The 20,911-nt window shown below is 62.3% G+C and overlaps 1 protein-coding gene across 1 annotated transcript; it reads left to right on the top strand.

Moving 5' to 3' along the window:
- Positions 1–2,206: 2,206 nt before the first annotated feature.
- On the top strand, positions 2,207–9,640 carry LOC111557559. The gene is made up of 2 exons (XM_045042815.1): positions 2,207–3,183; positions 8,261–9,640. Exons 1-2 carry the CDS (start codon positions 2,416–2,418, stop codon positions 8,378–8,380), a joined length of 888 nt encoding a protein of 295 aa, XP_044898750.1. The 5' UTR covers positions 2,207–2,415; the 3' UTR covers positions 8,381–9,640.
- The last annotated feature ends 11,271 nt before the right edge of the window (positions 9,641–20,911 follow it).

Below are 20,911 nucleotides of genomic sequence, written 5' to 3'. Positions count from 1 at the left end.
GAGCAGGGGCCCTGCTCTAGGAGAGTGGCAGCCACCAGCCCCGTCCAGATGGGCGGCTGGGTGTAGAGTAAGAATCCAGGACGACCAGCAGAACGTTTGAGATAAAAACAGATAACTTTTGGGGCGCCTGGGTGGCGCAGTCGGTTAAGCGTCCGACTTCAGCCAGGTCACGATCTCGCGGTCCGTGAGTTCGAGCCCCGCGTCAGGCTCTGGGCTGATGGCTCGGAGCCTGGAGCCTGTTTCCGATTCTGTGTCTCCCTCTCTCTCTGCCCCTCCCCCGTTCATGCTCTGTCTCTTTCTGTCCCAAAAATAAATAAACGTTAAAAAAAAAAATTAAAAAAAAAAAAAAAAAACAGATAACTTTTAGCGTAAGTATGTGCCGTGCGGTATTTGGGACCTCCTTACGCAAAGTGATTTCGCTGATGTGAGATGTCGTGACAGGCCAGTCCACACGAGCAGAAAGTGGGTTCTTGGGCACCAAGGGCTGGGGAGGGGGAGTGACTGCTAATGCGGCCGGGCTCTCCTTTTGGGGTGATGGAATGTTTTGGAACTAGATAGAGGTGGTGGTGGCACAACCTTTCAGATGTACGAGACGTCACTAAATTGTTCGCTTTAAAATGATTATGTTACGGAAATTTCACCTTGATTTTAAAAAAGACTTCAGGGACGATGTTAGAGGGGGAGTTTGTCTCCTCTCTGCCCCTTCCCCGAGCACGCGTGTACACTCGCTCGCTCTCCCTCTCTCTCTCTCAAAAAAATAAACCTAGAGGGGGAATTTGTCCGAGGAGCCAGGGCATTCCACAGGATCGGGGACACCAGCCGCCCTCACAAAGCCCTGTTTAGCCAGGCTGGAAGATGCCCTCCAGGTGGAGCGATCTGAGGTCCAGGCAGGGGGCCACGACACCGCCACCCAGGACTTCATGGCCAACAGGGACCACCCCGGGTGTGCGCACGGCGCCTTCCAGGCTCTGCCACCCCCTCTTAGCACAGAAACCTGTCCTGTTTGCAAGCAGGGCCCACGCAACCGGCATCTGTCCTCCTGCCCCCTCCCCCCGCCCCGTCCCTGGTCGGATGAAACAGGACCGCCCCTGAGGCAGAGGAGCGCAGCCCGGCCCTCTGGGGGCCACGGGGCAGCGGACCCCCAGTGTCAGAGTCGGACCCGTGAGAGGGAGGGTGGGCTGCAGAGGCGAGGAGCAGAGCGCGGCCGCCCCACACGAGCCCGGGTTGGGAAATGGGCTGACCCTGGTAGTTTCCAGAACCGACTGACTTTTTCTTTTGCAGGTAAGATACTCGCTCTGGCTTCCTGCCGCCCGTGAGTCTTTGCCCTGGACGGTCCCCCAAGACGTGTCTGCCCTCTTTTCTTCCAGTCGGCTGAATGCTGCATTCTCCACAGTGTTGCCTCAGGCAGCTCCACGGAGATGGCCCTGAGCTGGGCTGCCGGGCTGTGGGTTCAGGGCCCGTATCCCACCCGACGCCGGTCCGGCCAGCCCAGGCTGCGGCTCTCAGGTATTTGCCAGGGTTTCCACCTCGCGCCCCTCGGCCCGAGGCCATCTCCTGCGTCCAGCTGCTCTCGCGGCCGGTTAACGGCTACGGCGTCTGCAGACGCTTGCCATCGAGGGAGACCCCGTGACCCCAAGGGGAAATAGACACTGGTCACGGTTCAGGATTCTGCTGGGCGGGACAGCCAGTCCCCGCAGAGCCCGCAGGGGGAAGGAGCGGCTGCAAGGCCGGGAGCTGGCCCCCCTTCTCCCTAGAGAGCCCTCAAGTACCCAGACGCAAGAGGGTGCGACCGTGACCGCCGTCGGCAGAGAGCTGTTACCAGGCCTTGTCCGGAGGGTGGAAAGGAAAGTGTCCCCTATTGTCTCCCCAAAACGACACACAAAACAGGGACAAAGAGAGCCTGCCTGGCTGGAAGGGCTCTCGGCCCCCGATTTCCACAGTGGCCCTGGGGACAGCAGACAACAGGCAGGGACAGCAGAAAACGTGGGACGACAGCCCGCTTTGTGCACCACCGGCTGGCCGCGAGAGAGGCTGAGGCTTTCTGCAGCCGTGTCCATCCAATTTCAGGAGAACCGGAACCGTGGGAGGGTTCAGCGGGCCCATTGTGCCCCTGCCCTGCCCCCCCCCACCCCCCCCAGGACTCCTGGGGCCCGGCATCCCCGCGGGCAGTCAGCACAGCTTTTTGGGGAAAGGTCCTGCTGAGCACTGGGCCCTGGAACTGGGACGGGTCAGAGCTGGGGCCTAAGGCAGCTCAGAGAGGGTGGCCCCACAGTGAGTGTCCCGGGGCTGGATGTGGGGCCCTCGGCTTGCCCCTTGTCACTCATTCCATCCCGCCCTCCTGACTTCCACCCCCTGACCCCACCGCGGCCTCCCTCCCCAACAGGGACACCCGTCTGCCGTCCTGTCAGCGCCAGGATGGAGAAGGTTCTCCCTGCTTCCCGTGGGTTACCGAGTGGAGGGTTTGTTGGGGTTTTCCGGGTTTTGGTCTTAAGACTTTACTATAGTTTGCAGGGGGAAATTTCCAGAAGGGCAAGGAAGGCAGCACTCCGCTTGGAGCCAAAGAAAACACACTCAGAACAAGACACGGCGTTTCTTGCCCGTAGGAGGAGTGGGCAGGCGGCCCTCCGGCCTGGGGGGCTGCCTGGGCAAGGGACAGGTTGGACAGCCGCCTGGCACCTACCCCCCGCCGCCCGTCCCTCTGCTTCCGAGCGCTCGGCACGTGGGGCGGTCCCGGGGCCCTCGAGAAAGCAGGGTCCCGAGAGACGGCGGCGGCACCACGTGAGCCCCACGCCTCCAACACCCCCCAGGGAAGCGCACCCAGGGCGGCCGGCCTGGCTGGAGCCGGACGAGAGCCCGGGCCCGGGGAGAGGAGCCCACGGATGGAGCACAGCCCGGGCCGGGGAGAGGAGCCCCGGGGAGAGGGAGGCGGAGCTCAGGCAGCTCACGCTGACCACTGACCTGCGGAGGAGAAGGACGCCAGCCCGACGGCAGTCACGGGAGCTCGGGGTAGCAGCCTGCCTTCGGGGACTTTTAAGTCGGCCGCCGCGGACAGATCACCTCCGGCCTGGCCAAGCGCGGGGCTCCGTTCCTCCAGGAGGTGACGTCTGTCCAGAGCCGGACGCCGGGCGCAGGGGGGCAGGGCTGCGAAGGCAGACCACGGCCCAGCGGAGAGGACAGGACAGGGTACGTGGGGGGAAGGCTGCGACAGTCAGCGGGGCCAAGTGACGCACGGGGTACACGTCCGTCGTCGGGGGAAAGAAAAGTGGTCCGTGAGCACCGGGCTGGAGGCGTGGACACGGGCAGATGCGCCCGCTCGGGGCCAGCGTGGGTCCGGTGGACGCCTGTGCGCCGAGAAGTGCGCGGGCGGCGTGGGCGCCTTCCCGTCTTTCACGTCCTCGGCGTGCTCGTAGCGGCAAGAAGGCCACCAGTGTTCTGCCAGGGCCCGCGAGGCACCGCGGGGGCCGGGGGTCGGTCGGCACGGGGAGGCGACAGGGCAGGGGTCCGGGAGCAGGTCCCGGCCCCGGGCCGGCTCTGACACTAATTCCCTGTCAGAGCAGGGGTTAGCGCTGCCCTTGCGCGACCCTCCTGTGAGAAACAGTGACAACTGTAAAATCACAGACCGCTGGGTCCGGGGACCACAGACAATGACGCGACCGTGCAACCCCCCGTGCGCTGAAAACCTAACACACCGTCTCCCAGAATACAGGCGGATGTCTCCCAAAAATGTTGAACTGGTTTTTTTTTTTTTTGTATCGTAAGAATACGTTCTCCTTAAAAATGTTTTTCTTCATTTTTTTTTTAAGTAATTTCCACGCCCAACGTGGGGCTCAAACTCACAACCCCGAGATCAAGAGTCATGCGCTCCACTAACTGAACCGGCCTGGCGCCCTGAACAACATTTTTTTTTTTTTAAACTCCGAAATGGACAAAGGAGGAAGGAAGAGACACCAGGAGACGCGGCCCCACAGTGGACCGATGTCAGCATCCCGTGAGCGTCCTCAGGGAGTTTGTGTTTTTATGCGAATGGGATCTTTTTTTTTTTTCGTGCTGCTGAAGGTTTGTTTTTGTTTTTGTTTGTTTTTTACTCTTTCTTTAGAAATGACCACAGGTTCATGGGCACTCACAAAGGGCGTACAGGGAAGCCCCTACACCCGGCGTCCCGTCCACGCTGACGCCTAGTGCGGGGCCGGCACGGGGTGGCTGGAGCCCTGAGCCGCTGTGCCGCGTGTCCGCGTGTGTGCCCGGCACCCCGTCAGGATACGGAGCGTTCCCGTCACCGCGGAGAGCCCCCCCGGCTGACCCGTTGCCACCCCCCACCGCTGGGCCCCACGGATCTGCTGTCCGTGTCCATGAGTCTGTCATCGTGAGAATGTTCTCTCCCCACCTTTGGAGATGCGCTTCTCCCGTGTGGAGCACAAGCCCCGAGGGACCGCCCGGCTGTTGCCCCTCCGCAGTGTGGCCTTTGTCTCGCCAGGCGGTTTTCCGCGGCGTGCGAGTGCCGGCTGGCTTACTGAGGGGCCCCTGGGTCGGTGCCCGTCGGGGGCCGTCGTGTTCGTGCGCGGGCTCTGAGCGGATACGAAAGTCTCACTTCTCTGGGGTGAATGCCAGGGACGAATCGGGCAGTTGCTGGGTCACGGCCTGTTTCCCACGCCGTCTGATGGGCCGTTTCTTCCCTTCGTCCCCGGATACGGACGTGCGTTCTCGTTTAGAGCGGCCCCTCGGGATCCCTCCACGTGAAAGTGCCATCCCGAAGGTGAGCGCGGGCTGTTCTGGCTGCCAGCGGGGACACGGGCGCTGGACGCACAGAGCACATCCTTGAAGGGGGCGACTCCCGGATGACGTGTTTCTAGAAGTGGAGTCGCTGGGCCTGGGCCTTGGGGAACACGCACACATTGAGGCACATGCCACGAGCCCTCCGGTGCATTTAAACTTTCTTTTCTGTTGCGTGTTTTTTTTTGTTTTTTGTTTTTTTTTTTGCAAACTGAGATATAATGGACACGTGACACCGTACTAGTCTCGGGCACACAACACAATGACTTGGTGTTCGTGTACGTGGCCAACCGATGTCAGCGGGCCTGGTCAGCGCCCGTCACCACACACAGGTGCACGCCGTCTTCTCCAGGCTGTGCTCTCTTAGCAGCTTTGGAATTCACAATACATATCCCGCACATGACAGGTGACCTCCTCACTTTGTAACTGCAAGTCTGCACCTGTCGAGCCCCGTTTCCCGCACCCCCGCCTCTGGCATCCGCCAGTCTGTTCTCTGTGCCCCCTGAGCTCGGTTTCTGTTTCAGATTCCACGCAGGAGTGAGATCGCACAGGGTTTGTCTTCCTCCGCCCGGCTTCCTTGACGCGGCATAATTTAAACTTTTTACAATAGATTATACGGACCGTTAGTAAAAAGTTATGCTTTATATCGGCGCGGGGCTCACCTATATAAGTGTGAAGGATGAATACACGCTGTGACCGGCTTAAAGCTTCATCAGCCACACGGCCACCCCTTCCCGGAAAAACAAAACGGAACACAAATGCCATCTCCCTTCGGGTGAGCTCTTCGGTCGCCAGTGCCGCAGGCCCCTTCCCGCTCATCCCACTGCTAAGAGCTGCATTTTCACACTCTGCTCTTTTTTTTTTTTTTTTTTTGGCTTGGTCCTTGATGATTTACAAGAGGTGTTCTCAATTCAGGATATTCACCGTGCACCCGTATGTATAATTGGTTTTAAACATGTCGATCAATGGTCAGATCGCGGACGGTTTCTGCCTATGGTTTCTGGCTTCTAGAGCGTGCTTCTGAACGATTCTCTCACCCCAGGATTAAAAAAATATCCCTATGTGGAATTTCTTCTAGGACGTTATGGTTCAAGAATGACCCTGGCCCGTGTTTTCTAAGTGAGCTTTTTATTTCTGAATGATTTGCTCCCCCCACCCCACGTCCACACCTGACCTTCCCTCCAGGAAGTGGCCCCGACACACCGCTAGTTCTGGAGCCATGGGCTCAGGTTCAGAAAGGCCGCGTCTCTGCCGTTTCTCTGCTCAGCCCCAGCGACTCCCGCTGCGTAGCAACCCTTGCATCCGAGTAAGCCAGAGGTCTGTTCCCACTCCATGGGGGAGGCGAGGAAGTTCGTGGTGGTCGTTCTCTACTCTCCTTCTCGCCCCCACACACCTGATGGCACCTGAAAAGACCCAGATCCCAGACGTGATCCAGGACAATGGCAGTGCGCTTGGTTTCTACCCCTCGTGCAGCCGGGGACCCTCCTGGCTGGTCCTGCCGGGCTCCCTCGGGGTCCTCGGACTCAGCCTGCCTGTGTCATACAGAAATCCCAGCCTTAGGAAGTGGATTTCACCCATTTCTCCGGTAACGTCTTCTGTCTGCTCCCGGATCCCGTCCAGGATTTCACGTTGTATTCTGTCGTCCTGCCTGCCCAGGCTCCTCTGGCCAGAACGTCTTGTCATCTGAGAATCTGCTTGGGGACGCCTGGATGGCTCGGTCGGTTAAGCGACCAACTCTTGATATCGGCTCTGGTCGTGATCTCTCAGTATCGAGTTTGAGCCCTACGTTGGGCCTGCTTGGGATTCTCTCTCTCGGCCCCTCCCCCTCTCATGCTGTCACTCGCTGTCTCTAAATAAATAAACATTTAAATAAAAAAGAATTTGCTTGATTTTTTTCTCCCACTGGCATTTACGTGAATTCCTTCTAATCTCTAGAAGGTGGGTTTTCTCATCCCTCAGTGTTGTGGGTTCAGTTGTGTCCCCCAGAGACAAAGGTCCCCACGTGTCCCAACCCTCGGAACCTGTGAATGGGGCCTTATTTGCAAATAGGGTCTTTGCAGAAGTAATTAGTTAAGATGGGGTCACACTGGAGCAGGGTGGGCCTGAATCTGATGATCGTGTCCTCATAAGAGGAGGCGAACTGGACACAGACTCACAGAGAAGCCACGTGTCAGCGGAGACGAGGATTGGAGTGACGAGTCCACAAGCCAAGGGGCGCCTGGGATGGCCAGGAAACCACCAGACGCTGGGAGAGGATCGTCCCCCGGAGGCTTCAGAGGGAGGGCGAGCCTGTGACACCCTGATTTTGAACTTCTGGCCTCCAGAACTGGGTGGGAACAAATTTCTGTTGTTTGAAGCCACTCTGTGCGGTCATTTGCCGTGGCAGCCGCGGGAAACTCACCCACTCGGTCACTCGGACCTGGTGCAGAGCACCAGCAGGGCCACAGGCTCGGGGACGCAGGTCAGCCACATTGTACAGGAGGCACCCTCCCAAACGTTGCTTCGGAGGTGGCCCCGACAGGGAGCTCCCACGCGGGCATCTCTCCAAACGGACTGTCCCGCAGAGGGTCGTACCCGCTGGGGGCCGGTGCCCACACCCGCATTTACAGCAAAAGTAGTAGATACAGGCTCAGCAAGCAAACGTAGGATCTCTTCTGTAATAACACCACGGCAGCTAAGGCTGGCTCGGGAGCCAGTGCCCAGTGGAGAAACTTGACCTTGTGTGCAGCTGGGGACAACATGCAGTGGGGAGGACTGTGCAAAGCAGCCGGCAGCTGCTCAAAAGTTACCCACGGAATCACCGCGCGACCGGCGACTCAGATCCCGGGCGTGCACCCGGGGAATGGAAAGCAGGGGCTGAGACAGACACCTGCACCCCCGCATTCACGGCAGCATGATTCACAACGGCCGAAAGGTGGAAACACCCCAGGGTCCCTCCGTGGATGAAGGACAAACACGGTGTGTCCACCCACATGCTGGAATGTGACCCAGCCCCAGGGAGGAAGGATGTCCTGCCGCCTGCCACCACGTGGACGGACCCGGAGGCCACTGTGCGCGGTGACAGAAGCCAGACACAGACGGACGCGTCCCGCGTGACCCCACGCACAGGGGGTCCCCAGAGGAGTCCCGTCCACAGAGCCAGAGAATAGACGGTGGGAGCCAGGGGTGGGGCAGGGGGCGGGGAGTCCGTGCTTCATGGGGACAGGGTCTCAGTCTGGGGAGATGGAAAGTTCTGGAGACGGGTGCTGGGGGCGGCGGCACGACAGCGTGAGCGTGCTTCATGCTGCTGAGCTGTGAGTAACGGTTATGATGTCAAATAGAAAAAATGGAAAAAGGGAGCAGTTGGTGCTCAACCCAGGGTCCCAGGGTTGGGCTGGCTGCTCCCCGGGGCTGAGGCCTCCTGGTGTCACCGTCCATGCAGGTGGCCAACTCAGACTCAAGAACACCAGTTAAACACACACCTATCCCGTTCTCTTCTCTCGTCCTATAGGCCACGTGCAGAATCCCAGGAGCTGTGGAGACAACAGCACGGCAAACCCTGGATGACATGATGCTCCGTGCTGTCCCGACACCAAGGTCGCACGACAGCGGCGACACCGGGCCTCTGTAACTTTCGGAGAACGACCCGAGTCTGCCCGCAAGCTGCAAAGAGGCCACAGAACATTTGGAAACATACCTGGCTCCCTAGGGATCCGGGCCTGCATGCCTGGCCTCTTCCCGCTCTGCCTGGGGACCCTCCCTGCCCCAAAAAAGACTCGTCCATGTTACAAACCCTGGAAACTGATTTTGAGCTTCTTTAAAAAAAAATTTTTTTTAATGTTTATTTATTTTTGAGAGAGAGAGCATAAGCAGGGAGGGCAGCGAGGGAGACACAGAATCTGAGGCAGACTCCAGACTCCGGGCTGTCAGCGCAGAGCCCGACGTGGGGCTCGAACTCACGAACCAGGAGACCATGACCTGAGCCCAAGTCAGACTTGAGCTTACTTATAAAAAAGGTTTTTTGCAGATGTTATAAAGGATCTCAAGATGAGATCATCCTGATCAGGGTAGGTCCCAAACCCAGCGACAAGTGTTCTTCTAAGAGGCAGGAGAAGGACACTTGACAATGGAGGCAGAGATTGGAGGGACAGGCCACCAGCCAAAGAACAATGGGACCCTAGGAGCTGGAAGAGGCAGGAAGAGCCTTCCCCTGGAGCCTCGGAGGAGGCGTGGCCCACCAACGTGATTCCCGGGAACCAGGCACAAGGCCCAGCACACGGGAGGAGCTCGTGAAGCCTCTGAAAACCCACTGCAGGTCTGCCTTAATGTGTTTGCTGACCCACCGGCCACGGCCATGGCCACGGCCAGCCTGACTGGAAGGCCCCCAGGGCAGCCTGGGGCAATGGGTGACCCAGACACCTGTGGCCACAAACACCATCTGGGGCCCTCCGCTATCCCTGGGGCTCCCAGTTCACCCAGATGGCGAGTCCCTGGGAACCCTGTCCCAACACAAGTTTTCGAAAAAGTTACCTTTTTATAACCACACACGGGCACGTCCCTAGGCCGCGAGCAGGAGTGAGGCGTCCACACCCGCCGCCCCGCGGACGGACCCCGAACACACGACGCTCAGGGAGGGAACGCGACACGAGAGGCCACACGGGCTGTGAGTCCGCGTGTGTGAAGCGTCCAGAACAGGCCCGTGCACGGACGGGAAGGGGCTCGTGGGGGCCAGAGACTGGAGAAGGTGGGGGGTGGGGAGTGACTAGTGATGGGGACGGAGTTTCCTTTGGGGGTGATGGAATGTTCCAGAATTGGATAGAGGTGATGGTTGCACAGCTCTGTGAACGTACTAAGTGCCACTGAATTGTACATATAAAAATGGTTAGTTGTATGTTGTGTGAATTTCATCTCCATGAAAAAGCTGCCTTCCTAATTCCGCTGTTTACGCTGAAAGGGACAGCGAGGTCACTGTTCAACAACAATGGTCACAGACACTGCAGCCTAAGGTAAGTGGCCCGCCCGAGTCCAGATTGCCCTCCAGGGAGAGAGATGTAGACGATGCCGTGTATCCCAGCAGAACTTCAGCAGAGGCCCCCAGTCGCCAGGGCTGATGCCCGCTCGCACCCAACCCCCAGCTGGCTGGGAAGGCCCTCGAATCCCGCACCCTGAACAGTGGCCACTGTCCGGGCTCTCTGGCCTGTGCCATCCCTCCTGGGGGCTCCTCCTTTGGGACCGCCGCCCTCAGGTCTGCAAATGTGAGCCTCCGGTCTGGTTCAGACCCAGAGGGGCGGCTGGGTCCCTGTCCTGGGCTCTAAGAAGGGGGACAGGGAACCCCGGCCTCCTTCGCGCGGCGGCTTGTCCTCATGGGGCGAGATCCGGGGACTCTGGCCGAGGCCCCAGCCCCTCCCTGCCCCGCCTGCTCCCCCGGGGAGGGCCCCCCGGGACTCTGCCCGTTCATCCCAACCCCAGACGGGCCCCGGGGGTCCCGCCCGGGTGTGGACACTGGCCCCCTTCCACAGCCGAGAACACCGAGGTGCACAGCGGCCTCAGCTGGGCCCCGGACAGGGCGGGGCCGAGATCTGCCCCAGCCCCCAGGCCTCCTGAGCCCGCGGCCGGGCCCCTCGCACACGGGACGCACGGGACAGCCCAGCCCGAGGGGGGACCCGCTGTTCTTTTTAAGCCTCCATCTTTAAGCCCGCCGTTGCCTTGGCAACCGTCCGCGGCTGACCTTTTTGCAGAAAAAAAGGATGACCTTCCCAGTGCAGTCCCTCCTCCCGTCGCTGCTCACGCCCCCCCTGCGCCACCCCCCCCAACCCCCCCACCCCTGCCGAGCGGTTTAAGGCATCTGTCTAAACAATGCATTCTGGATTTCTCCGCTGGCCTAGCACAGCTGAAGAATTTCAATCCAGACAGCTCCAGCTTTCCCAAACTTGCGGAAGGGAGAGCGTCCTGGGAGCGGAGGGGGACAGGGGGCGGGGGCGGGGGTCTGGGAATCCACGCACCCCTCTGACGCCAGCCCTGGGGCTCCTCGGCCTCGGTCTCCCCATCTGTCAGGTGGAACAAGGATCCAGGGGCCGGGGGGCCGGTCGGCATGAGCCAGCCAGGCTGCGGCCAGGGACGGCGGGCTCCTGAGCCCAGCGCCACTGCCACTGTGGGGACCCCTGTCCCGCTGTGGGGACCGTGCTGCACTCTCCTGCCCAGGGGTGGAAAGGAGTGACTGGGGGCTGCCCCGCACAGCTGGACGCTTGTCCCGCTGAGTCATCGCTGGGCCCGGGGGGCCAGGAGGGAAAGGGGTGCCGGCTCTGGCACACGCCCCTGTGAGCGCACACACCGTGGGGTACGGTCCCCGTCACCGGGCCGGGGCCTGGCCTCACGACCTTGTGTTAACGCAACCACATGCACGAGGACTGTCTCCAAATGATGGCCCACTCGAGGCGTTAGGACTTGGACACGCCTTTCTAGGGGACACAGTTCCACCGTGACGGCATGTCTGGGCCCTCCCCTCTCCGTCCCCTACAGTGAGACCTTGGGCTCCTCATCTGAACCTGCAGGGTCCCCAGAGGTGCTGTCATATTCTGAGGGCAGTGCCTGAGGCTCCCGGGTCTGGGCTCCCAGCTTTTGAAATACCGGGACCTGGCGTTCGAAGGGCCCCTCTCTGAGCTCCAGGATGAGGCCAGGTGGCCCTTCCTGGGATCCTGGGGGTCTCAGGAGGGGCGGTCCCATGGATGCCTGAACCCCGACCCCCAGCCTCTGTGGCCGTACCTCATACACAGCAGGCCTCCCGACGGGGATGCCCCAGAGCTTTGGGATGCTGGGAGCAGCCGTCAGCCCCTGGGCCCCAGGACCCTAACCTGGCTGCTTATGCCCACCCTGGAAGCCAGAGGGGAGCCGGGCAACCTCCTGAGTCCGCAGAGCAGATCAGGGTGAGCACAGGCGTCGAGGTTCAAAGAGGTGGGCTCAGGGAGGCCAGGAAAGCCAGGACTGAGGCTGCTGGCCCCGAGACCTCACACACAGCCTGTCACCTGTCCCTCCACCTTTCTGTCCCTCTCTGTGTCTCCCACCGCCACGTAACCCTGGCCTTCCTGTGTCCCCTCCGGCCTCCCAGTGAAGTCTCTGCTCAGCTCAGAGACCGCCTTCAGGAAGAGAAGGAGACGGACCCGTGTCGGCGGGACCTAGGCATGCCCCTGCCCACCAAGGAACTGAAGGGACGTGGTCGCCGCGGATCCAGGGAGAGTCAGGCGCCCCCAGATGCCCCCACGCCGAGCAGGGCAGCTCGCAGGGCGGGGTCTTGCCCCTGCTACCCGCCTCTGGCCCCAAAGCTGGTGGACAAGGGGGCTTTGGTCCACCTGCCAGGCTGCAGCCAGGAACCCCCACCCGCCACCTGCCATCTGCCCTGGCTCCCCCCCCCCCCCGCCCCCAGCTCAAGTCTCTCGGGACCACAGGACTGTTGCCTCCTGCTGCTCTGGTTGGGAGACGGGGGGCTGTGGACGCGGCCCCCTTCACACACCTGGCTGCCCGCCGCCACGGAGGAGTACGGACTCGGGCGCCTTTACGGGGACAGGCGGGTGCGGGCTCAGGTGCTGCCCTGCGCTGAGAAGGCGCACCGAGCACGGTTAGGCGGCTGTGGCCGACAGTGACGCTGAGGTCTCGAGGACAGGGGTGGCAGTGGAGCACCCTGCCGAGGAGACCCACAGCCCACACTTGCCAGCCCGCGGGGCTTCTCCCCGCTGCCCCCACACGCCCAAGCCCCGCAGGGACTCGCACTTCGCTCTCAGCCCGGGGGCCCCTGACCTCACGTGAGGGCTTAAAACCCAAGACATGGGCCGGTTCCAGTGTTTTCAGGAATAGCGTCCCCTTAATAAACACCTAGAGGGGACACAAGCCAACCGCCCACCAACGGGCGAACCAGCACGCACAGTGTGTCCCCCGCGGGTGCTCACGCGCACAGATGAATGTGCCCACCGCGCACGACACGTCCCTCGGCCACGAGCAGGAGCGAGGCGCCCGCCCCCGCCGCCCCGAGGACGGACCCCAAACACACGACACTCAGGGAGGGAACCCGACACGAGAGGCCACGCGGGGGAGGGGAGTCCGCCTTCGTGAAACGCCCAGAACAGGTTCATCCGGGGACGGGAAGGGGGCTCGTGGGGGCCCGGGGCCGGGGGAGGGGTTGCCGGGGAGGTGACGGCTGATGGGGACGGGCTGCTTTAGGGGAGGATGCAGGTGTTCTAGAATCAGCGTGTTGATGGACGAACAGCTCTGTGAATGTACTAGAACAAATGAAGTGTGCACTTGAAATGAATGAACTGGAAGGCAGTGTCTCAAAGCGGTTTAAGAACGTGACGCTCCTTCCCGCCCTGCGCCCCCTTTCCTCCCTGACCTCAGAAGTCCACCTGCAGGCAAGGCATGACTTCGCCGTCACCCGGGCCCACGTGCAAGGAAGCCTTGGCCGGAAGCCTTGAAGGTCGCGAGGCTCCGGTCCCCAGAGCCGTGCAAGCAGTGTTCAGCACGATGCCCTCCCGCCGGCACCCCGCACCCTCCCGCCAGGTGCCACGGCCACGGGCGCTCGGCCGAGAAGGCACCTCGGGGCTGGAGCCTTGGGGGCTGCCGGGGCCTCTGCCGCGGCTGGAGCCTGGCATATACACACGTGTTCACATGCACGTATACGACCGGGGATTTTCCCCTTTTCCCTAAGTAAAGGGGCCTGTCACGGTCGCGGGGCATCGGTGACACCGTGGATTTCATGGTGCTTTCATCACCACCCGCCTGGCTCACAAAGGCGCCTCTAAGCCCCTCTGGTCGTATTCTCTATGTGGGAGCCTCCCCGCGTCCTCGTCACTTCAAACGTCCCGATCCTATTATGGTGGGGGGTGGGGAAACAGTCGAGTGGAAGAGGTGGCCTTTGTCCCCTGACCCAGGCAGGGCAGGGGCCCCCGGGGCCCTCATGAGTCTCGTGACGTTCCTGCAGGTCTCAGAGGGTCTCTGAGCGCGTCCCACCGCACCTCACCGCCAGCCCGGAAGCAGTGGGGGTGGGGGGGGACCCCCGAGCCGCCCACAGGGCCGCTTCCCCTCCAGGCAAGAAGAAACGCCGAGCAGGCCCTGGGGTGTGGGCACCAAGGGGTCCCGCTGACGTCGCTTCACGCAGCTGAGAATATGACTCACCGGGGCCCCGACTTAATCTTGTCCCCCGAGCCTAAGTTCCCTTCCCCAGGAAACGGGGACAATGCCCTCATCCCCCAGCCCTCTCCAGCCGCTACCCCTAGTGGAAGGAAGCTTCTGGGACCCTCCTGAGAATCTTCTGGCCTGGCCGCGTGGCCAGCAGGGATGTCTGTTCATGCCCCGGAATTCAGACTGACATGGAGGGTGTCAGGGAGCCACAGGGGGCTTTAGGCACGGGATGGTCACCGTCTGATTTTCAGTTTGTTTTTTTAAGTTCATTCACTTTTGAGAGAGAGAGAGAGAGAGAGTGCCGGCTGGGGAGGGGCAGAGAGAGAATCCCAAACAGGCTCCGCACTGTCAGCACAGAGCCCGACACGGGGCTCGATCCCGCAAACCACGAGATCATGACCTGAGCCGAGATCAAGAGTTGGACGCTTAACTGACTGAGCCAGCCAGGCACCCCTGATTTTCAGTTCTGAAAAGTCCCTAGAGGCCCCAAGAAGGAGGGAGTTTGGGGCAGTTACTGGGGTGAGGGCAGTGGGCACATGTCAGTGCTGCCCAGGCCAGGGCGGATGGGGCGGAGGTGGGTCCGTGCTGGACCCCAGCCCAGGGCACTGGCCCGGGGAGAGGAAGGGTCAGGTTCAGCTGCCTGTGTATGGCGTCCAGCCTCGTGTGTCACCAGGACCCTGACCGATGTGGAGAAAAGGACAAGACAAAATGAATGGGAACATCCACGTACACGCACGTCCCTCGGCCGCCAGCAGGAGCGAGGCGCCCTCCCCCACCGCCCCGCGGACGGACCCTGAACACACGACGCTCAGGGAGGGGCCCAGACACGAGAGGCCACACGGGGTGTGAGGCCACGCAAGTGGAACGTCCACAACAGGCTCGTCCACGGACGGGAAGGGGGCTCGTGGGGGCCGGGGGCTGGGGGAGGGGGTGGAGAAATGGTAGCTAATGGGGACAGGCCTGCTCTTTCGGTTGCTAGAACATTCTGGAATTACATAGAGGTGATGGTTACGCAACACTGTGAATGTGCTAAAAACAGCTGAAACACACACTTTAAACAGGTGAACTGCACGATACACGAATTATACCTCAATTTAAAAGGCAGGAATCATTGGCTTTTCTGGACAGGAAATGATTTGCTCCTTCTGTTCGTGTGAGCTGCATGTTTTTTAAACATGTTTGCGTCTTGTACTTGATGTAACTTTCTGGAAGCAAGGGACTGTGCCTCATTCACCTATGGAAGCACCTTGGGGTGCTTGGTCATATTGTTGCACTGAAAATAAAAGTGGGTCTCAGCAGGTAGGCGAGGGTGCCACAGATGGGTGGCTGGTGGGGGGGGGGGGCTGCTCTTTGCCTGGCTGGTCAAGGCGGACACACAGGGAAGGGCGCGGCCTGTGCAAAGGCCCTGAGGCAGGGGCAAGACTGGTGGGAGGATCTGAGGGAACAAAGGGGAGGGGTGGGGCCAGGTGCGCAGGGTCTGACCCTTGGCGCCTTAAACTCGTGTGGGAAGGGTGGCCAGGGACGCTGTTCAGGGGCGGAGCGGGACGGTGCCTTAGGCCGCCCCCTGCCTTCCGGAGCCTCAGGTTGGATCCAACGCTGGACTGAAACCTAAGCCTGTTCGGTCCCCACAACAGACTGCATCCTGAAGGAAGGCTGGATTAAGGGCTTCTCCTCAAAGGGAACATGACAATGGGGTCTAGACCATGTGGCCTTTCTGTGGCCCAGGACACAGGAAATGGCCCCCATATGTACTCGTTACCCCAAAGGGGGCCCCCAGACACGCTAACACACAGAAGGCCATCCCAGCTGTGCTGATTCCCAGAAGGGCCCCCCAGATGTGCTGTGAGTGACCGAACCTTCTGTGCCCCAACTTCCTCTTGTGGAAAATGGGTCCCCCAAGGGGGTTGGGGTTGGATCCGACCCTGAGACTCTGGTGGGTTCGGCCTGAAGATTTGCCCGCACCCGAGCTCACTCAGGCCACCCACAGCTCTGAGCTGTCCTGCTCTGTCCCTGCCCAGACCCCCACCCAACCTCCCCCCAGGTCCTCACTGCCCTCCATTCTGCTCCGACAGCCCGTCCCAGGCAGCCTCAGGGAGCTGTGAAACGAAGGAACGTAGATCGCATCACTCTCCTGCTCTCGCCCACCATGGCTCCCCGGTACCCTCCACGTAAAACTCAAGCCCCGCCGGGGCCTACAAGGCTGGCCCTGCCCCACCCCTCCCACCGGGTCTCCAGGACCCACACATTCAAGATGCCACCTGGGGCCCTGGCGAGGCTGCCCCTCTGTGCAGAATGTCACCTCCCCCCAGTATCTCTCATTCTTTACGTTTCGGCTGAAGCTCGTCAGAGAAGCCCAGTTGTCCACCGTATCACCAGGTCTTTGCCTGTGGGCGGGAGGGCGTCCTGAGGAGTCCCACGCAGCCTCGGCAGTGCCTTCGCTCGAAAGGGCGCTCGCAGCCCCCACCCGCAATCTGGGCATCCAGCCTTGGCTTCCCCGCCGTCGGGCAGCGGGAGGGTGCCGGGAATGGCCGGTTCTGAACCCGCGCCCGGGCCGCTGCCCTGCCATCTGCACGTGGCAGCTGGGTCAGGGGTGGGGGGGTCAAGGTTGGGCCCCGTGGTGGGTCCTCTCCTTGCCCCGGACGCCGCCCCGCCCCGCCGTCCGTGTGCCTCCCTTGCGGACTGTCCAACGGGCGCTGCACCCCTTTTAGGGCCGCTGTCCCCTGGGCAGAGTGTGGAGGCTTCGTGGGAGCTCACCCAGAAGCGCCCGTGCGACCCGCCAGCTCCCGTCGTGGCCTCCGCGGCTCTGAAGCCAAGGCCGCCCACGCCCAGTCTCCACCGGCCTCCTCGCTCCACCTAGTGGTGGCCCGAGCCGGGAGCCACAAGGGGCCCAAACAGGGCTCCCAGGGCGCATGGCAGGGAAAAGGTCCCCCCTCTCCCACGGCTGCAGGGGGGTGGGGCCTGAGCAGGGCTGCGGGGCGCAGAGCCATGCCTGGGGGGCGCCTCTACCCTTCCCCCAGCTCACCTTAGAGAGAAGGGTGGCCCACAGTCTCCTTGTAAGACTGGGAAACTGAGGCACAGAAGGGTTAGGCGGGCCCGTCCCCAAGGTCACACAGAAGGGCAGGTGAGTCCCAATCAAACTCGAAGAACTTGAGACCCCCATTCATGTCCTTCCTCCGGACCCCAGAGATGGGCGGGGAGTGAGGCAGTGACTCAGGGGAGGACACGAGTAGCGGGGGGGGGGGTGTTGGCGAAGGGTCCACACCACTGTCTGCTTCCGTCTGAGTTGGGACCAAACCCAGCTCTGCCACCCACCCAGTAGCCCTGGCCGGCAGCCTCGTCCCTGTGGCCTCCTGTTTCTTCCCTTACAAAGTGGGTGTGTAATGATAGGGGGGCTGTGAGGTTCCAGGGAGGTGAGGCAGGTGGAGCCCATAGGTCAAGGTTTGTATGCAGTAGGTGCTCAATAACTGCCGGCTGTTATCATTGGGTAATGTCATCACCAAGCTCCACCCGCCCGCCCCTCTGCTCCTCTTTTCTTACCTGCTTCCGGCACATGGGCCTCCTGTGTTCCTTGCTGCCTCAGGGCCTTTGCACAGGCAATTCCCCTGGCAGGAAAGCCCTACACACCACCTGACCCTGATTAATTCAAGTTTTTCCACGTTGGTTCCCACTGGGTTCCTGGCATTCAACCCGGGATCCGGGACACAGTTGGCGCTCCAGAAATGCACAAGGTTGGCTGAGAGCAGAGCTGGCCCCAGACTGCCCTCCCCCCCCCCATCCCACCATTCTGGGGAAACGGAGGCCCAGAAAGGGGCAGCAACAGCAGAGCCCTCTTGTCACCAGACAGGTCCCGGGGTCTAGCAGGGGAGGTCGGGGAAGTCACCGCTTCCTCCTCCCCAACCCGAGCCCCCAAGGACGGTTGGCTGCAGAGGCAGGGCCCAGGCCAAATTGAAATTGATTGTGGGGAACAGCTCAGCAGGGTGGAACAGACACGTGGCCGCCGGGGAGCACAGGGGCACCCGGGCGTGTGAACGCATTCCGGCCAGCAATGGAGCACGGTTTAATCTTCAGTGGAAGCTTCTAGCGGCGGCCCCCAAGGGGCTGGGAGGTGAGGGGCTAAGTTGCCGCGGCAGAAGCAAGGACACCACCCTCCCTGCATTCATTCACCCGGGCCTCTCTTCCCGGACAGCCTCTTCCCGGAGAGCCCTGACTCCGATGGTCTTAGCTCCTCCCCGGCCAGCCCTGCGGTGGCAATGGAGGCAGAGAGGTGCCATCCAGCAGCCCCCTGAGGCGCATCTAGTAGTGCCTGCTGTGTGCCTGGCCCTGGGCTCAGCCTGGTTAATGTGGCTCCTTGTGTTATCTTCCTCACCCTCTCTGTCCACTGGGGAGGCCCAGAGAGGACAGAGCAGGCCCAAGGAAGGGGAGCTGAGAGGTGAGCCCAGGTCACCAAGCTCGGTGGCCAGGCCTTGTCCAGGTGGGAAAAACCGTCTCGAAGACAGTGGGAGCTATGGAGGACTGTAGAGCAGGGGAGGGCGGAGGTGGGAAAGTTCCTCCGTGTACTTCAGGGGAGTGATTCCTGGAGCCCTCTTAGAGGGGGCACCTAGGCCACGTACCCCCATAGCCATCCCCTGCCCCAGAAGGTTCCACTGAGGCACAGAGCCAGGTAGAGGCCAGATGCCCCCCATGGCGATAGGCTCCCTTCCAGGCAGGTCAGGCCGGACCTCCTGGAACGTCCCGTTTTGAGGCTCAGAGACGGCAGCTGTTGGCCCAGCGGTCACCCAGCCTGCAGGTGGCAGGGACCTGATTCCAGCCCGAACCCCCCCCCCCGGGGCCTGGGGGCTTCTGAGAGCTCTGCCTGCCCTCAGTTTCTCCTGTGGGCTCCGCGGGGTGGTGACCAGACACGTGGCCAACGGGGCAGCTATGTTCCCCTGAAGCCCCTGCGACCCTCACCCGGAAGCCCCCCTTGGCGCCTGGGGCGGGGGGTCAGGCCCGGCCCCGCTCTCAGGGCCCCTCCCAGTGAGGGCCTCAGCCCAGGATTAGGGGGCCGGGGTCAGGGGTCAACAGTATTTGCTGCGGCGCCTTTCAGGCGGCGAGCAGATCCGTTCTCCCTGCCACCTCGCATTTCCCGGACAAAGGGTCGGTGGGGCGCCTGGGCGGAGGGGCGGCCGAGCACCCCTGGGAAAGGCCTCCGTGCCCCCCGCCGCCTCTGCCCACACAGCCCCCCCTTCAGCCCTCAGCGGGCGCACCCATGCCACAGACGGGGAAACTGAGCCCGGAGAGGGCTGGAGCGCGGCCCCACGCGGGCCGCGGCTGCTCCGTGCCGGCCTCGGCCGCGGCTCGGTGGCCGGCGACGGGCGGCGCGGTTCAGCACCCGGGGCGCTGTCCGCGGCGGGGGGCGGGGCCGGGCGCAGACAAAGGCGCGCAGGCGGGGCCCGCGGGGGCGCGTTCCGCTCGTCAGCCTCGGTTCCACTTCAGTCCATCCTGGACAGGCTGGGTAATCCCTCCCCCGGCCACTGCTGGGCCGTGACGGCTTGAAGGGGCCCGGCGGTCCTGACTGACGGCCGGGAGGGGGGAGCGGGGCCCCCCAACATCCTCCCTCCGATCCCCACCCCCCCCCCGCCCCCGTTCTGGGAACAGCTTCCAGCCATCCGTGGTGGTGACAATGGGGAAACCGAGTCATGGGGAGGCGCGAACATCCGCTCACATCACACGGCGAGAGCCGGGCAGCCCAGCGAGGCCCAGAACCACCTGGGTCGGCCTTGCTGGGACCTCCCCACTCCCACTGGCCACACAATGTCACCTGGGCCCAGAGGGATCTGGGGGCCTGGGTCCAGGAATCGCTCACCTCCTGTTCACTCCCCAGCCCCCCCCCCCCCCCCGAGCGGCAGGTTCACACGGGTGGCCGGACCAGAGACAGACCAGGGGCCCGGGGAGGGCCCGCCAGCTGCTGCCCCCAGCCCCATAGGAACGGCTGCGGCGCAGGGCCAGGCGGGCCTCCCCACACACCTGGGTGCCTGGAAGGGTTTCCGCAGGTGGAACTGTCATCCCAGGGGGAGGGAATCACTGGCAGGATAATTAGGGGGCGTGTAGACCTTGAGGGTTGGATGGGACTGGGGGAGCGGGGGGGGGGGGGCAAGCTGGGGAAACTGAGCCCCTGAGGGAAGTAGGGTCAATGTTCCCACAACAGATTCTGACGGAGGCCAGGACCCCTTGGGCTAACCCCCCCACCCCCGCCCAGGGCCCCCTGGGACCCTCAGGAGGAGACACAAAATCCCTTTCTGCCAGCCCCTCCTCCCAGCCCAGCCTCTGCTCAGGCTGGGCCTCCACCTGGGGCTCCTGGGACTCGGGGTGGGAGGTACGGGCACAGCCACCGTGCCCGGGGATCCCGTGCCTCCCCTGGGGGCTCCTCCTGGGCTGGGGGCGGGGCTCGCTGACAGCTCTGAGGGGGCAAACGCCCCTGTCTGCGGTTCCCGATCTTTCAGACCATCCAGGCCACCTTGCCACCTCGGTGTGCCTCAAAGGGGGCAGCAGCAGGTGGGGACCGAGGCCACGGCTGGACAGGGGTGCACTCTGGGGCCCCCCGCGTGCACTCCGGCAGGTGTGCTGGGTGAGGCTCCTCCGCTCTGGGTCTCGGCCTGTTGGGACTTCAGTTTCCCCGTCTACAAAACGGGTGCTGGCTTCTGCAGAGGAAGACCTCTCTCCCTCTGCCCCGACTCCCGGGGACGCTCCCCACAACCCCCGAGAGACCCTGCTCCGTTAATCCACCAGCCGGCCCTCGCCTCGGTTTCCCCTCCCGGTGGCCTAATCCCTGGATTGTCAGAGGCTGGTTTTACATACATTTAGAGGCTTTTCATAATAGATTTACTGGGCCCCAGAACGGCCCTTGCTGCCTGGCGATTAGCTGCTCCTTAATTGAAACTCCCTTCCCACTCCTCCGCCCCTGCGGGCCAAGCTCCGGCAGAGGGAAGGGGCCAGGGAGGACCCCACAGCAGCGTGG

The sequence above is a fragment of the Felis catus genome, chromosome A2 (genome assembly GCF_018350175.1).
Source record: "Felis catus isolate Fca126 chromosome A2, F.catus_Fca126_mat1.0, whole genome shotgun sequence".
Lineage (NCBI taxonomy): Eukaryota > Metazoa > Chordata > Mammalia > Carnivora > Felidae > Felis > Felis catus.
Note: the sequence above shows the minus strand (reverse complement) of the source record. Positions and strands in the feature narration are given on the sequence as shown.

Excerpts from the sequence above, each read along its gene's own strand:
- LOC111557559 (XM_045042815.1), top strand. The coding sequence starts at position 2,416 with ATGGAGAAGGTTCTCCCTGCTTCCCGTGGGTTACCGAGTGGAGGGTTT. Across the intron at positions 3,184-8,260 it reads AGCGGAGAGGACAGGACAGG|GCCACGTGCAGAATCCCAGG; the intron begins GTACGTGGGGGG and ends CTCGTCCTATAG.